At 37.8% G+C, this 18,431-nt stretch overlaps 2 protein-coding genes across 2 annotated transcripts in view; both read right to left on the bottom strand.

The window, feature by feature from the left end:
* Nucleotides 1-5,590, bottom strand: part of PHTF1 (putative homeodomain transcription factor 1) — an 84,204-nt gene extending 78,614 nt beyond the window's left edge. Inside the window, exons 1-3 of the mRNA XM_011933142.1 lie at nucleotides 5,066-5,590; nucleotides 4,706-4,895; nucleotides 3,681-3,737 (exon numbers count right to left, since the gene is read on the bottom strand). Coding sequence (XP_011788532.1) covers nucleotides 3,681-3,737; nucleotides 4,706-4,750 — 102 coding nt within the window. The 5' untranslated portion in view covers nucleotides 4,751-4,895; nucleotides 5,066-5,590. The remainder of the gene's footprint in view (nucleotides 1-3,680; nucleotides 3,738-4,705; nucleotides 4,896-5,065) is intronic.
* Nucleotides 5,591-7,890: 2,300 nt separating this feature from the next.
* Nucleotides 7,891-18,431, bottom strand: part of RSBN1 (round spermatid basic protein 1) — a 51,791-nt gene continuing 41,250 nt past the window's right edge. Inside the window, exons 5-7 of the mRNA XM_011933139.1 lie at nucleotides 14,303-14,470; nucleotides 13,126-13,234; nucleotides 7,891-12,482 (exon numbers count right to left, since the gene is read on the bottom strand). Coding sequence (XP_011788529.1) covers nucleotides 12,009-12,482; nucleotides 13,126-13,234; nucleotides 14,303-14,470 — 751 coding nt within the window. The 3' untranslated portion in view covers nucleotides 7,891-12,008. The remainder of the gene's footprint in view (nucleotides 12,483-13,125; nucleotides 13,235-14,302; nucleotides 14,471-18,431) is intronic.

Here is an 18,431-nt window from a genome sequence, read left to right as displayed (position 1 = left end):
AGTGTAGTAGCTTATAAATAGCCCTCTTCTCAGTATTTGCCTCAAAGTATTTTGCACTTATTAGAAGGATTCTTTTTATTATTCTCACCCACTTCATCATAAATTCCATGAAAATAAAAATGGTTGGGCAGAGTGTCTCACACCTATAATCCCAGCACTTTGGGAGGCCAAGGTGGAAGCGTTGCTTGAGCTCAGGAATTCGAGACCAGCCTGGACAACATGACAAGACCTTGTCTCTACAAAAAATTTAAAAATTATCCAAGCCTGTTGGTGCATGCCTGTGGTCCCAGTTACTCAGGAGGCTAAGGTGGGAGAATCACTTGAGCCCAGGAGGTTGAGGCTGCAGTGGAGCGTGTGCATGCCACTGCACTCCAACCTGGGCAACAGGGCCAGACCCTGTCTCAGAAAATAAAAAAAATGATTGAATGTTTGTACTCACCATTATGTAGGCATAGCTAGTGTCTGACACATGGTAGGTAAGCAGTCAACAAATATTTGTTAAATAAATACGTAATGGATGCTTTCGTTTTATTTTTGGTATTTCTTTCCCTGTTTTACTTTGGTTGATTACTATTTTCTTTCTCTAGATTATTCAATATTAATATTATTCATTGTAAATCTTCCTTCCTAGTCAAACTAGACATTTTTTGTTAATATAGACATTAAGAATAATAAGTACGACTCTGGAAATATTCCATAATTTCATAATTTTATTATAATGTCTGTATTTTTATTTCTGTCTTTGAAAAACACACATACGATGTGACTCCTCTACTCAAAAACCATTAAAACCTTTCCATTTTCTACAGAATAGTATCTAAAGTTCTTAGTAAAGCAGTCAAGTAATCTCCAAATAGATTTATGGCCTATCACTCCATCTACGTACCTTATTCTCCAATCACATTGGGCTACTTACTTGCTGTTACTTTAAACAAGTCTTATACTTCTGTTTGTTAGTACTTTTCCTCTTGTGCTCAGCACCCAACAAAATGCCTTAAACATTGCAGTTCAATACTTATGGAAAAGTTCATAATATTTTTCATGATCCAAGTTAAGATTTTTAAAATTTATGTCTTTTATAATTCTGAATTATACTTTTACATATATAATTTTTAATTATATAACAGTACTGTGATATAATGTCAATATTTTTAATTTTTTTTTGCTTTTTTATTTGTTCTTTTTTGTTTGTTTTCAAAAAATTGTATTTGTGTCAATGTATTTTTAAATTTAGCATTAATTTTTTTGTATGCTATCCTTCAGTCATTTTTTAAGACTTAAGCATATTAAAAAGATATCTTGGCTTTTCTCCCATTACTATCAGACGGTGAAACCCATGAAGGCATCACATCTATCTTTTTCACTGTATTCTCAGCACCTAGTATAAGTGTGGCACATTAGTTGAGTAATTTTTTTTCCAGCTTTCTACTATCACACTGAAAGCTCAGTAAATGTTTATAGTTATTTTACATTTCATTCTTTCCACTGCTGCTAAATTTAGAAGCATACATTAAGGCATGATTAGGTAGTTTACCCTATGAGAAAACAATGAGTAAAAATATGCATGATGGATAGGGTCCAATTAACTATAGCAACAGACAGAGTTCTCAGTATGAATCAAGATGTTCTCAGAGTAGGAAACAAACACACTTCCTACCCTTAAGGCCTATGAACACACACAGGTTAACAAATAACTTTCATATGGTGCACTAAAAGGAAGGTATGTTTTAAATGGCATGGAAATAAGAGTGAAGGAAATCAGGCTGGGCGCAGTGGCTCACGCCTGTAATCCCAGCACTTTGGGAGGCCGAGGCAGGTGGATCACGAGGTCAGGAGATGGAGACTATCCTGGCCTACACAGTGAAACCCCATCTCTACTAAAAAAAAAATACAAAAAATTAGCCCGGCATGGTGGCGGGTGCCTATAGTCCCAGCTACTCAGGAGGCTAAGACAGGAGTATGGCATGAACTGGGGAGGTGGAGCTGCAAGTGAGCCGAGATCACACCACTGCACTCTGGCCAGGGTAACAAAGCGAGACTCTGTCTCAAAAAAAAAAAAAAAAAGAGTGAAGGAAATCTTTAAATTGGCTAGAAGGTTAGATCACAAGGCTAGAGATCACAAAACAAGATCAAACTCCACTTCTATGCTGTTTCCATTATACCATACTTACTATCAATGATGTTTAGCAGCTCACAAAAAAATAACGGGACAGGACTTAGAGAATTACAAAATAAAATCTGGGGACTTATTCATCCTAATCCCATCTCCCATTAATATAAATAATCAAGGACTATAGCAAATTGTGAAAAGTTAGTCAGTAACTTGTCATTCAAGTAGCTTTCTACTTGATTGGTCTATTTAACACAACAGATAATATTAAGTTGTATTCACCCAGTTTTTTTTTAAGTATTAATGAAGGGTCTGCAGCAAGACTTTTTAAAAGATAATCCAAAAACAAGAATCAGCTGGCATTTATCAGTACTTCCCAAGGAAGTGAGGCCCTGAATCCGTAAGATTTAAGTATTAAAGTTGCAGACAGTTACATTCTTTTGAGGACCAAGGATAGTTCTTTAGGCTTTTCCACATCTCAAGACTATCCAATTACATTTGGTTACCAAGCAACCATTCCATGACGAATTTGTACCAGCATCCCCAAATGGCTTAACCCCACAACTCTGACTTTGGAATATTAGAAGATGATTTAACCCTCTCCTCCCCTATTATAAGTTAATAAACTGGCATTCTGAATTATATATCAGTTTTTGGTCACTTGGTTAGTATAAAATAAGAATCCTCTCAGTTCTAAGAGCTGTGTAGAAAAAAGTTTAAGAACCTGAAAAACTTAAAACCATAGTCTAGGCCGGGCGTGGTGGCTCATGCCTGTAATCCCAGCACTTTGGGAGGCGGAGGCGGGCAGATCACAAGGTCAGGAGGTCGAGACCATCTTGGCTAACACGGTGAAACCCCATCTCTATTAAAAATACAAAAAAAAAAAAAAAACTTAGCCAGGTGTGGTGGTGGGCGCCTACTGTAGTCCCAGCGACTCAGGAGGTTGAGGCAGGAGAATGGCATGAACCCAGGAGGCGGAGCTTGCAGTGAGCCAAGATCATGCCACTGCACTCCAGCCTGGGCGACAGAGTGAGATTCCGTCTCAAAAACATAACAAAACAAACAAACAAAAACCCATACTCTAAGCTAGTGATTGAATAAAATGGGGGACCATACTCTGGATTCAGGCCACAAATGGATTGTATTTGGCTTGCAGAGGAGGAGGAGGAAGAAAAGGAAGAGTCTCTTAAAAATCTGACATAAAATGCACAATATATTTCATATAAAAATGTGTATTTCCAGCTTCTCTTGAAAAACCTGAAACTCTGGCAATATTTGGACCTGCACTGCCATGTAGTAAAAACTGGCCAGAGCTAAGTAACCCAGCCCTATTTACATGGTACATTTGCTCTCTAATTCATCACAGACCAACTCACCCCTTTCTGTTTTCCTGATAGTGAGGCCAAAAATCAAGTGTCACTTCTCAGTATGCTTGCATTGTTTTTCTTATAACCTTCAAAGATTAAAGAATGCCATACTGGTAGTTAAGTGAGGGTTTACCAGGTAAGTACAATTCCACTCTTCATATTAATGCAGTGAAACATAGGCAGAATCAAAGAAACCAATTTACCTTAATTTGAGTCTGTTCGATTGACTTTTCCCATATCTGCTGATCATAGGCTCCAATCTGAAAGAGGGAGTAGTGTATTTAAACGATGCAAAGGAAATCCTTACCTAAGTCAAGCCTCACAAAAGTCATGAGCCTATTAAGTATCAATATGCTATGTGGAAAATGTTTGTGCTACTCAGGAGTTAGAATAAATTAATACTTCCAAGGACTGTTTCTTTCAAATATCTAAAATAGCTGGACCTAAAAGTAAGTTCAAAAGCAATGCCCAAAATATTTCAAATTAAATATTACCTTAAAAGATATTTTCACTTCTCGGACGGGAATGGTGGCTAACGCCTGTAATTCTAGCACTTTGGGAGGTGGAGGTGGGTGGATCACCTGAGGTCAGCAGTTCGAGACCAGCCTGAACAACACGGTGAAACCCCGTCTCTACTAAAAGTACAAAAAATTAGCCAGGCGTGGTGGTGGGCGCCTGTGATCCCAGCTACCCCGGAGGCTGAGGCAGGAGAACAGCTTGAGCCCGGGAGGCGGATGTTGCAGTGAGCCGAGGTCGCGCCATTGCCCTCCAGCCTGGGCAACAAGAGCGAAACTCCGTCTCAAAAAAAAAAAAAAAAAAAATCCACTTATTAAGGAAAACAGCAATAGAAAAACTAGAGAGGAATAAAAGATAAGGAACAGCTCGATAAGACTGTTAATAGTATCAATCTGAGCTGTGCAGATGAAGGTTTCATGTCTTTTTTGTTTTTAAGCAGTTTGATCAGAAGCAAACTTTCAAAGCATTGCGGTGGCATTGTGTACGCAGCCTGGAGAAGGCAGGTGGCCTATAAACCTTATTCCAGGACCTGGAACCAGGTTTAAAAAACATAATGACCTTGTACATCTTTTTTTTTTCTTTTTTTTTTCCATTTATGTTGAAGTATACATGAACACCTGGCACTAGCAAACTCAGGGGAAAGTATATTATTTGTGAGAGCTTTTTGCAGGAAGAATGCGTTACAAATAAAAAATATATATATTGGTATTACCTTCTTTTGGTACCACGATATAGCATCTCTCTCATTTGAGGCCATCTGTGTCTCCAGCCAGAGAATGGGATTTCACTGAAAATGAAGGAAAACCAGTCGGTGAGTCCAGCTGCTGAAGGTTACTCTCCCAATTTGGGTAGGACTCGAAAACCGCTTCTCTCAGCCTCTCCATGAGCTGCTCTTTCTCCAGCTGTTTGCCAGGGAAAACACAACAAACACACAAAAACTGGCGCAGCGGCGACGGGCCAAGCCTCTGCAATATTTCGGGCGAGCGTGTTCGTGGGTGCGGGGGAGGGGCAGGGGCGGCCGCTGGAGTCGCCCGGCACCCGCCTCCTTCGCTCCCTGGCGTCCGGCTCTCACCTAGTGCCCGTTGCCCCGCGGGCCGGCGCCTGGGACCTTCGTCCTCAGTGCCCGGGGTCCCACCGTAAGGCCGGGGGCGAGGCGGCGGGCAGGGCAGGCCGCATCTTCCCACCTAGGCAGAGACGCCGGCGAGGCCGTTACCATGGAGACCGCGGAGGCCGCCCCAGCCTCGGAGGCAGCCGGCCGCCCAGAGCCCTAAGGGCGGCAAATCGATCGCCGGTCCGAGCCCGACTAGAGGGTCACGGACTGACCAGAAAATAAGCAGAGAATGGACTGGAAAATGAGGGGGATTAAAAGTAAAGGAGGTCTTCGCTAGGCCGCCAGTCGCCACGGCGACAGCAAAAGGCTTTGTGCCCAGCTGGAAAAGACAGGTGCAAAGGCCCGGGACCCCGAGAGCCCGGGAGCCCGAGAGCGGCCGCGGCGGCGGCAGCGCTAGTCTTTTCCGGTCCGGGCCGGGCGGCAGTGACTCAGCCGTCTCAGAGCTGGGCTAGAGCCGCTCAGCCGACCACCGGGCAGCCGCCTTCGGCTTCCGCTTTCCGGCTTTTGCCGCCGAGGTGGCTCCGCCCCTGGCCCGGGCCTTCCCGCCCCGCCTAGGTCCAGGCTCCGGGTCCAAGGGCCTGGGGAGCCGCGCGGCGATCGATGGCCAAGAGCAGCTCCTTCAGATCACCCTTCAGCCCTCCGCTTAAAAGTCACTTCCTCACAAACGACTCTCCCATCCAGCGGTCTAAAGGAGGTCGGTCCTGATACTCTAGTAGCTCCCGGCTCATGTCTTTGTGGCACTCATCTTCGTGTTTCATGGCTTAATCTCTGTTCCCCAGTGGGCTGTGGGCTCCATGAGGTCAGAGACTGGGTCCTGGCACGAGCATGACACTTAGGTTCCCAATGTTTGTTGAGTGAACGAATGAATGTTTATGTGAATTTACGCTGCCCTGGGAGGAAGGGCCAGGCTGCGGCTTAGTGACTCCCTTCCTCTCCCGCCCCTCAGCAGCTCTGGGTCTGGAGCTTTCTGGTGCTCAAAGGTAGGGGAAAAAGAGGGACAAGGATTGGGCAGTCACAGCTTTTTCCAAAATAGGGTAAATTTAGGTGGCGGCAGGAACACGTTAATTAGGGCCGATAGAGGTCAGGAGAAAGGAAAGAAAGGTTGAGCCCTAAAATGAATATTTAAGGATACATTAAAAGGATTTTTAAGCTGTTTTCCGTTTTTTTTTTTTTTTTTGGCCATTAATGGAACACTGTCCCCTTACAGTCATTCTCCCCACCTTATTTGAAGCTGTGTTCTTGCTGGCCCACAGCGTGTAGCATCTGGGTCAGAGAAAGCTAATGACAGATGATACCTTCCACTTAAGAAAGCCTAAAAGGTGCGGTTTTACAGACATTATTTCTTATCATCTATTGAGTGGGTACCAGGTGGAAGTTATCCCATTTCACGGATGAGGAAAATCGACTAAACCAAAATAACTCCCATAGTCCTAAGTTTTACAAATTATTTCACCCAGACTGGGCGCAGTGGCTCAAGCCTGCAATCCGGGCGCTTTGGGAGGCCAAGGCGGAAATGTCGCTTGAGCTCAGGAATTTGAGACCAGCCTTAGCAACATGGCCAGACCCCATCTCTTGAAAAAAAAAAAAAAAAATTAGCCGGAGATGGTGGCGCGCACCTGTAGTCCCACCTACTTCGAAGACTGAGGCGGGAGGATTCGTCTGAGCACAAGAGTTCGAGGCTGTAGTGAGCTATGATTGCGCCACTGCACTTCAGCCTAGGCAAGAGACTCTGTCTCAAAGTAAAAATTATTTTATCCTTTTTATATTGCACACATTGGCAGTGGTTTCCTTCTGCTTTTGCTCCTTGACAGCTTTTCCTTTCCTTAGTGCTAAACATTACAATTCTGTTGGGCTTCAAGACAAATGACCAACTTGAAAAAAAAGAAAGATAAATGACAAGTGAAAAACATCCAATTCTGCACACGTAAATATTTAACCTCAATTACATTAATAGCAAAAGTACTTTACTTCATTGTTTGAAACACAAAAGATTTTAGGGGGAGTGTGTGGAGGAACTAAATCAGGTAAGTAGTATTAGAGGATAGTGGTTAAGTAACAAACCATTTTTCAGGTGCCCTGTTGGAAACTATTCAGTGCTTCCTAAGGCTACCAGAGAACAAGGTATGAATCCTTGCTCCCAACCAATAATCTGTGATCTTAGGCAATTTATTCAACTAACAAGCCTGTTTTCTCACCTGTATTACGGAGATAGTTGCCTTCTTAAGGATGTGAGGATTAAATGAGATACCCTCATATAAACTTCCTGGCCCATGGCAGTTACTCAAAAAAGGTGAAGTCCCTTTCTTTTCCTTTCCTAATCAGAACCAAAGGCTATCAGTGCTTAGGAAAGGCACCTCAATTAAAGGTAAGTTCACACAAAAACTGATGAGGAAAGAAATCCATTTTGTGGTGTTGCATTAATACATCAATGAGGTAAAAGTCTATACGCCATCTTCATTAATACTCAATGCACTTTCAAGAAAATCCACATCACCAGAATACAAATTTAAGACTGTCCTTTTAAGTAGATACACACTAATTTAAGCAATTAAGAGGCATTAACTATTACAAATGCCAAGTGATTTTTTTCTTCTTCCCCCAAACTAATTGCATCTCAATATGGATGGAATTTTCCCCAGACATCTTTAGAAAGAAAAGTCGTAATATTTTCTAAAAAATTTTTTTGAAGTAGTAGGGGATAAAGTAGGTGAAGGATTCGTCCTCTAAAAATAGGTTCCAGGTATTTAGAACTCGCATATACTATGCATTTTGTGATGAAACACCAGTAAAGGACAAATCAGACTTTGTTTATTAAAAAAATACTTTACAGGAAAAAAAAAAAACTATGCATTCCATTGTCCTATTTTACAAAGAAATAGCTTAACAATTTAACACACTTAGACAGCTACAAAAAAGCACTGTGTTAAAAGGATTATTCACACAAATTTAGATTTAAGACTATTCATTAAAAACCTTTTTAAAACACTTGTTAATGTCAATAAACAAACTAAGGCCACACAACGCAAATAGTCCGCCAGGCAAATATACATTTCATCTATATGCAAAGACCTCTTAAATAAAAGCCACAGGAAAAAAAGTCTTAGCTGCCAATCAAAATGGAGTTTAGTCACAGAAAACACCATTACATGAAAATTTACAACATGTGATAGTAGTACATAAGTATTTCTTCAGAGAGAATTGAAAAGTGCTATATTTTAAGAGACAGTGGTCTCAACTACATGCACAAGTGGATCCTAAAAAATGTATGAAGAAAATGGAAGGCCATAATATTTATGGAGAGATACTTGCTTTTAAAGTAACAAACTTTCAAGACAAGGATAGGTCCCTTACGTGCTAAAGAAAAACATTTGTACTGTGCATTTCCTCTACTTGCATGGCCAATAAATACAGCTACAACCTGTTTGAAAAACAAAACAGCACAGATGTGAACCTCTGGCATGTGCTAGTGAAAGGTTCTTTTTTAAAAACCTGTAGCAATGATAAAAGATACAAAATTATCCTAAAGGCATAAATGCAAATAAATTTTTTATGGCAAATACAGATGAAAATATAATGGGCTAATATTAATGATTAAGAATATATTCACTAAGGGTTTTCATGGATTTGGGAGTCTTGTTCCTATATTAGCTTTCATTCTAGACAATATTTATATAAGGAAAGGCAATAAGCAAGTTTTTTCCAGTCATTAAGTGTGACTTTTATGCCTAGTAAGACTGATGCAAGACATCTTTTCCCAAAGTTTAGTAAAGAACTTTAATAAGCTCCTTTTTCCCCCCTATAAGAGCTTGTAATATCAGTCAACTGGTATTCCAACTGTCTCTTAGGGGAAAGGGCACTTTTCAAAAGTCTTTCACTAAAAAATAATAAAAGTACCAGTTAAACAAATTCTAAGTACTGAATAAGCAAATTAAAAGTACAATTAAACCTAGGAATCAATTTTTAGAGTTAAAACTTTGGAGGAGGGAACATACTATGTAGGTTTTTATTATTATTGCTTTATGAATTTGGGTTACCGCTTTGAATCATCCTACTCCTAGCATATCTTGGTACCGAGAATTACTTCTGGGGCAAGAGGAAGACTTTTATCCTTTTTAATGGGTACCATGAAATTATTCTACTTTACTAAGTTAGGAATACTCATTTATTGGGTCCTTTCCATAAGCACATTTAAAAACCATCCCTCTGCTCCACAAAATATTAAAACTTATAGCCACATTGTGCAAGTAATCTCAAGAGCTGGCACAACGGATAATATACCAAAAAGGAAGATCAGCTTAAATTTCAGTTACAACTTCACTCCCATCACTACTTTAACAAATCAGAAGACGCCAGATTGCTCCATGCCTCACTCCACCAAACCAAATAATTTAATGATTTAAAAAAATTGCAATCATTTGTATCACTAAACTAGGATACAGCTTTGAAACCAGTAAAAAACGCAAAACTTCTGCTTTTATATTCATCAGTCTTTAAAGCATGCTATTAAAATCTAATACTCACATAGGACATTCAGTTTTCAGATACATTACTAGCTAAATGTTTCTCTCCATTCTATTGCAATTCTAACATACAATGAATTTATTAGTACATGATTTTAAACATTTTTATTGTACTCTTAATGTGTTTATATTGGAGGTGAGGGTAGAATGTTTTATAAAAGGAAAATGGGGATTTGCTTTTGATTGTAGGTCTTTGCAGATCCGCTGGTTCCTGAGTGATAATACACAGTGCTGGCTGTCAGGAGACAGTCTCCTTGTTTATTAGCAATGACCAGCTTGGATGACAGATGGCATCTGCTGGATGGCAAGTGGGAGATGGGGAAATCGGATCTTGGAAGACAAGAAAAAATTAAAAAAATTTTTTTTGCTTTAACAGCCTTCTCTTCATGATTATTTTTAAAAGCAAATGTTGCCTGAGAAGAATTTTACTTTGCACAGCCTGGTAAAGCTCTTCTGGACAGAAAAATAAAAACAAGAAGTAACCCAAACCCACACACTTTGTGATTAAACCCCTCCCCAACAAAACAACAAAAAAACACCCTCAAAGGCAGGTCCTGTTAAAAACTAGTATTGATAAACTGGAATTTACCCTAGAATTTACACCTAAGATTTAAAAACACCCCTGCAATAATCACATTACCTTTCATACCATTCTAATTACCTTATTTACAAAGATAACTAAAGCCAACATCACTTCCAATTCATAAATGGTTTACATTGAAATGTATCCCTATTTGTCTTCATCCTTTGTAACAAATACATACATATACATATATATAAGGAATAATACAGATTCTAACTAATCACTGCAGTATTTGCTGATGGTTACTTTTCTATCTGTTTACACAGTGACCTCTATACTTTGCTAATATGCATTTAACTACACAACAATATTGCACAAAGTAATATTTATATAAGATTTAACCTATTTCAGAATATTTTAGAGAAAATTCATATTTGATATTTCAAAAGATGCAGCTAAGTTTTCATGGTGACAGACATAATAAAGCAGCATCTTGGTTTTTTTTTTTTTTTTCTGCCTATGTTAATGTAAATATTTCAAATCTTACCATCCAGGAAAAAAAAAAATCTCCAAATTGCACTGTAACCAGGGAGATACAAGAATCTGGTCTTAGGTGTGGGGAGTACTCTTCCTTTAATAAACAAAAGGCCTATTGTATTATTAACTAAGATAAAGTATAATGTGAATCATGTTAACATTCTAAAATAACAGAAAGTTAGGACCATACTAGCAATGTGAACTGTGCCTGTTTGAAAAGAAAATTTAAATACTCAGGCACTAAGCATTAGCCTGAAACTCTAGGATGAAGTCTAGTGCTGTATTCTTTGTTAGAAAATAGCAACACAGAGTAATAGTAAATAAACCCAGGTATTCACGAGTTAAAACTGTGAATTGAAGTGTCTCAGTAGTAGATACTTATCATGAAGAGGTTGATGCCAAGTGACAAGAATAGTTTATCATAAGATTGATGCTCAAAATATGACAGCCTCATCAGCAAGACTATTATTATTCTCTAAGTTTAATAGTTGTGATCAGTTTAGGAAGCCAAATTATCCCCACAAAATGTGAGGATGCCAGGAAGCAGAACAATAGAGTATCATGTCAACATTATCTCTTTTACCCAAAATATCTTCCATAGTTAGCATATATTCTAGAAGAGATTAATGAGCCATGGATAATGAATGACCAAGGACTATTCATCTTTAGATTTTTTTTTTTAATTGAAATATCCACTGGGCTTTAAATAACAGATACAAAAAAAAAGACAGTTTGGATCAGAAAGTGCTGTGCTTTCTCTTTTGTTAAGAAACCAGAGAGCCACTGAAATTTCCTTAGAAACTACTTGTTATTTGTGGTTAGAACTAAATAACTTACTTGCCCATGTACCAGATGCAGGAATTCTTTCCTGCAACCTATGCCATTTTTACTGTAGAAATTGAACCTGTGCCATAAAGACACAAATACTAAACCATAAATCTGATTTATCCATAAAAACAGCAAATACGGCAAGAGACAAGGCAAGATAAAATTAAGGGAAGTGAATAATTTACCAAATAAGAATCTGTTATTCCAGAGAATTCTCATTTTGATTTGAAGAAGAGATTGAATTGTTACCTCACACCTTAAAACAGAAAGTAGCAGCAGACCCACTATTACATACTGTACTAACGGGATAAGATACAACTCTTAACTTTGCATAATCTGTGTAAAAAAGATATGCTTGACATTTGTGGAATGTCATTTCTCTTTATAGAATTATAGGCAAGATTTCTCCAATAAAACTTAACTTAAGCCAGTTATAAAACTATAACTTCACATCAAAATTTAAAAAAGTTAAAAAATGTGTTTGAATATGTACATATCACACAGAAGTGGTTGAATGTTCTTGCAGATTGTGTTGCTGGTCAGAGTCCAGTCTACTTTCCACTTTTAAAACTGGAATAGGCTGAGTCTTCTGATCTTGCTGTAGATTAAGTTCTGATGCAGGTGGGAAGGATGATGAAGCAGTTGTCAACAGCTGAATCTCTGTGCATGTTTCTTCAGATTCAGTCTTTATCCTCACACATTGGGAGTCAACTTCTAATTCTCGCTTTCCAGTTAAACCACAGTCCATGTTAGAATTGCTTTCTGTGTTTTGAGTGGCTTCCACAACAGGATGGTACTGTTTAAGCCTTATATGCCAGGCTAAGCTGCACACTGCCGAAACTGTTTTGAACTGATGAATGACATTTCTAGGGATGAAGTAGATATCATTGTCGCAAAGCTGAATTCTAGCGTAACGAATGCCTTCCCGCCTCATTTGGTTTAGTTTAGCTTCATCTACCCATTGTACGCACTGAAGAAAGAAAAAAGTTACGTGAGACTTTAAAATATGTAATAATTTAGTCAAATGAAATATAATTAGCAAAGGAAAACAGTAGAAACAAAATGTGTTATAACAACAATCAAATTAAAATTAAGCAACACTAAATGATAGGTAACTTTCTAAAAATTTTTGTAATGCTTGGGAAATTCTTTTCCTCCTATTTTACTACCTCTTTAGTAACAAAGTACAGGTTAAAATCAGGATGGCCTAGAGAATCATTTAAGTATTTCAAAGTACAGCTAAGTACCAATATTCTTTACCACACATAAAGGCAACATGTTTTCTTTTCTTTTAGTGTGTCTTTCAGCCTTCTGCAGTTGAGGGGACACAGTGCAATGGGGTTAACAAGTGAGACAGCTCATGGCCATAACTGAGCCACCTGGGACCTCTAACCATCCCAGGCCCACCTGGTATCCCAAAGATTGAAGTGATTTCAAGCATTCTGCTGGGGAAGCTCTGTTTAAATGATTCTCAGCACCACCCCCACCCCAGTCTTTAATAGTAATAAAATTAAACTCACTATCCCACATATCAGACTGCAAAATAAAATTCAAAATAAAATGGGTATAGATATTTCCAGTATCTCAAATGGTAATAAAAAATAAGTTTTTACCTGGGAAACTGGAGGTTCATGAAGATCTAACTGAAGTCTCTGTACAACATCAGTAAAATCCTCAGCATGAAAACAAATCACATCTTTGGTTATGCGAGGTTGGTCACTCCTAGATTAACAAAATTAAGTTTTAGAGACAAACATCTCATAATGAAAAATGATGAAATTAAGTTTTAGAGACAAACTAATAAAATTAAGTTTTAGAGACAAACATCTCACAATGAAAAAATTTCAGTTGTTTTGTTCTTGGAAATGCTTCTACTAGCAGAGAAATAGATGCATAGTTTCTAAGGACTAGGTATACAATTTTTTTTAAATTTGAAAAAAGCCTAAAACTTAAGCCATAAAAATCAGATTTGCTGTTGTAAAATTAAAACAAAAATGGCTAAAAAGAATAGTTTTATTCTAAACTAGTTGCATTTGTGGTCCTCTCACCACTTTGTATCTCTACGTCCTGAGCTTTGTTAAAAATGGGCCCCAACAGAATGTAAAATGGTTTAGCCACTATGGACAACAGTCTGGCAGTTTCTCAAAACGTTACAAATAGAACTACCATATAATCCAGCAACTTCACTCCTGGGTGTATACCCAAAATAATTGAATGCATGGACATGAAGAGCTATGTATACACCCATGTTCACACCAGCATTATTCACAAAAGCGAAAAGGTGGAAGCAACCCAAGCGCCCACTGATGGAAAAACTGATTAACAACATGTGGTATATACATATGATGAATTATCATTCAGCCTAAAAAAGGAAGGAGATTCTGACGCTTGCTACAACAGGGATGAACCTTGAGGACAATGCTAAGAGAAATAAGCCAGTCACAAAAAGATAAACACTGTATGATTCCGTCTATATGAGGTATGTAAAGTAGTCAAATTCATAGAAACAAAAAGTAGAATGATGGTTACCAGAGCCTGGGGGTGAGAATAAGAGAGAAATTGTTCAGTGAGTACAGAGTTACAGCCTTGCAAGATGAAAAGGTTCTGAAGCTCTGTTTCATAACAATGTAATTATGCTTAACTCTACTATGTACATTTAAAAATGGTTAAGATGGCAAACTGTATGTGTATTTTACCACAATTTAAAAACTAGTCCTAAACCTTTTAAATAGAGTCCCCATTGTCTTATACAATATTAACCAACCTTGCAGTTGAGTTCAATTAACTCACCATTCACCAAATTGTACAGCTTTCAAAACTCCAACAGCAGCCGTACTCTGCCAGTCAAACCCCTGACCTACATGATCAGCATGAGCTCTAGTCCTATCTTCAAAGAGGACTTCGCGGGGTTCACTGGTCCGAGGTAGGTACTGGAGATTTTTTATTTCATTCATTGATCTAGAGTTGATTTGGTTGTTAAACAAAGGGTAAGCAAGGAAGAAAGAGACCAAAAAAAGAAAAAAATTAATTAATACCAGTAAGACAAAAAAGTCTGCTAAAATACCAGATTTAAATAACATGAGGACTGAGAAGGGTTCAATGATTATGATCATTAGCATTTAACACACTATATTATAATGCTTAATGTAATTACCTTCCTCTCCCTGTGTGCCATAATAAAGCTGAAAATATTATCTTAGATTAGGCTCAAATGTAGTGCTTCTGTCTAGCAACAGAAAATAAAAGTCAAAGTTTAAGGCTCCTTTACCCTCAATCATCTTATTTCCAACTCTCAAAATATGCTACTAGTGAGGCTGCCCTCATACAGTTAACAAAAATTCTGGACGGAAATATAGCTATAATTAAGTGTTAATCAGGCTGCACTTAGACCCACTTTCTTATAACTACAAGTCAGGTAACACTAGATACTGACCATCTGCATCCCCATTGTTCCTACAGATAGGATTTCTTGAAGTGGGAAACCTTTTTGTAAAAAAAAAAATATATATATATATATATATATACACACACACACACATATATGTACTTTTTTTTAAAAAAAGAATTCTACTATTAGCATCATAAGGCTTTTGTTTAAGATAGAATCTCCCATGCTAAGAATGGCTTAAGCAGATCCTGAATTCTGGCCAAACAGCTGCTGCCAACCAATTTAAAGACCCCCACAGAAAAACCTAATCAGCATGAGAATAGTTTATTCATCTCTTTGTCCATGACTTCACTTTGTACTCTCAGACCAATGAACATCTCCACACATCAGCCCATTCCAAAACCTCTAAAAACCCTAACCCCCAAACTCCTCAGGGAGACAGATCTGAGATTTCCTCCCATCTCCTCTTTTAGTGGCCCTACAATTAAACAACTTTCTCTGTTGCAATCTGGTGTTTTGGTGTACTGACTTGCCATGTGCATCAGGCAATGAACCTATTATAGTTAGAGTTCTGATTCAAGATTGCAAACTAGGCATCCATGTTATCTCCTTCTACATTAAAATGAAAGTAAAAGTCTTCAAACTAATAATAGGGGAAGTGGGGATTAGATGGGAGAATGGATTAGAGTACAGATGAAACAGAATTAGCCATGAGTTGACAGCTGTTGATTGTATATTAAACACACAGCAGTTTATTGTATTATTTTCTGCTTTCTTATGTGCTCAAGAATTTCTAAGTATAATAATCTAAAGATGATAGTGAATAAGTGATGAAGGAAATGAATTAATGAATGAGCAATATCAGCAAACTTTTACAAGATGGAAAATGATCATAGTACCTGAGACTAATAAAACTGAGCAGAGAAAGCCACAGGCATAGAATACATAAAAAGAGATCAGCAGGCAAAAGGCAGGAGACCTGCCCAACAGACCTTGGAAAAGCCTGAGTCCAAAAAGAAGCCAGGCATAATAATGATGAACAGAAATGAAGTAAGGCTGAGAAAAGGGGAATTAAAGTGAAATTCTGCAAATAAACAAGTCATCCCTGCAGGAAAAAATGTAGACAGGCATTTTGCCCCACATGAAGTAGACTATGGCTACCCACCCAACATCCATTCCTCCCCTTTAATTCCCTGACAGAACCCTGATTTTCATTAGGCATCTCATCCTGCCCTGTATGTGACCTCATTCACAAGCTCCAGAGTTAATTTCTGATGAGTCCTGGTAAATTATGGTAGGCTCATTTCCCCTGACAGTGACTGATTTAGGAACAGACATGAACAGATTCTGTCTAATAGTATGAAAGGAAATATGCTGAAGAGACTTCTGGGAAGTTTCCTAGCTCCTAAGAAAGTACAAGAAAAGATACTATCTTCTTCTATTAGATATAGCCAGATTCAGATATGATGTCTAGAACTGCCTCAGCCATCTAGCAGCTATAAAGGGAGCTAGTGCAAGTGCAAAGCCTAGGCCAAGAGAATGTTAGAACAGAGAAAAGGAAAGAATCTGGTCCCCTGATGACAGCATTGACACACTGACCATATGGTGTCTAGAACCAACCTCTCTGGACTTCTCGATATACAAGACAGACATTTTATTTTATAAACAAGTTTGAATCAAAATTTTTGTTGCTTATAGCGAAAAACATCCTGATAAACTTTCAGCCAGAAAAACTGCACATTCTCTAAACACATGGAAATTGCCACAAAAATAGAACATAATCCTCTGATATTTGGGCATATCATTTAGTGTCCATTTCTATGCCTGTTCACTCTAAGTTGACAACCGACAATTGTCTACCTGTTGACAAGACTCACCAAAATATAAATAGAACTCGCAATGAACCCAATGCTTTATTTTAAAATATGAATGGGTCAACCAAGAATCACCAGCTATCTGAAGACAGCAACCTGACAGAGAAAAACCAAAATGAACAATGCTAAAATTTTAAATACCAAAGAAAGGTTAGAAGACAAATGTCCAGTAAATGTCTCAGAATCAAAAGCAAAAAGAGGAAATATGAGGACAATCAAACCAGGAGATCTATTATTCAACCAATAGTAGTTTCAGAAAGAAATAAGAGAAAATAAAGAAGAAACTGCCAAAGCAATTAGGTAAGAAAAATTATCAGAAAGGAAAGGAGACATGAATCTTTCAATTTAAGGTGACTACTAAACAACAAAAAGTATAATTAAAAAATAAGAATGAAAGACTCAAGACGTAACACTGTGAAATTTCAGACTGCTGATGATAGACAATGCTATAAGCTTGCAGACAAGAAAAAAATAGGCTACCTACAAAAGAATAAAAATTACACTAGCATTAGGACTTCTCATAAATAATATTAGATGCCAGAAGACAATAGAGCACTGCTAACAATACTAAGAGACAACACAACTTCTGGACTTCAGCTAAACTATAAATCATGTTTATTAACAGAAAAAGAAATTTTCAGACATATAATGACTCAGAATACCTCCTTTTTGTTAGACTATTCCTTGAGAATGTGTTTAAGCAAGAGAAGGAAATAAATCTAGGAAAACAACCACCATAGGTTAATGCAGAAAAGCATTAAATACGAAGTCCTAGGTGGATAACTGAAATAAGCCTTCTATAGGCAGAACACAGAGTTCCAAAAGATTTTATAAAAAAACTGACATGTTACAGCAGAGAGTACGAAAAAAAATTCTGAAAGGCATGAGGATATGATAAAAGAACAGAATGCTAGGTAACTACCAACAGCAATGCCCTCTCAAAAAAAAAAAAAGGGTTATAAAAGAAAGCTATAGTCAGACAGATGACAAAGTCAGCGTGGTTCTGGAAGAAAGTAGTGTATCTTAACGCTAACCCTGTAAGCAGTAAGGAGAATGGGAGCAATAAATAAAAAGATGTAAAGCAATAAAGAGAACAGAAGATATTTAGGATGGTCAAGAAAAGTTTATTATGTTCCTACCTCCAAAAAAAGAAAAAGAGGGTAATCAGAAACTGCAGGAAAAACAGAACACTTTTTTACGTTCTTACCTCAAAAAACAGGGCAATCAGAAACTGCAGGAAAAACAGAAGACTTTTTTTTTTTAAAGAAGTTATGATACCAAATATAAAACTTTCAAAAAATGTGACATGGTTTTAAGTACATAGGTGAAATAGAGAAAAGAAAGAGGCTTTTGCATATTCTTCCTTTGAGTGATGACATAACATTGAAACCTTAGAATATGAATTAATAACTTACTAGCTGGGTCTGCAGTAAACACAGCTAGCCATAAAATTTTAGAATCCACTTATTGACAAGGCATGTAAGACCTAATGATAATTTTAAAACAGAATATGAATTAACCCCAGCAATGTGTAGGGACAGCTGACTGAAAGAAGAAATGAGGAAGAGGATAAAGTAGGGGTCATTTAACTATTCAGAGAACAGGAAGAGGAAGGAATACCTGCTATCATACCAAAAAATCAAAACCTGTATGAAAA

Source organism: Colobus angolensis, unplaced genomic scaffold (genome assembly GCF_000951035.1).
Source record: "Colobus angolensis palliatus isolate OR3802 unplaced genomic scaffold, Cang.pa_1.0 Scaffold124, whole genome shotgun sequence".
Classification (NCBI taxonomy): domain Eukaryota; kingdom Metazoa; phylum Chordata; class Mammalia; order Primates; family Cercopithecidae; genus Colobus; species Colobus angolensis.
Note: the sequence above shows the minus strand (reverse complement) of the source record. Positions and strands in the feature narration are given on the sequence as shown.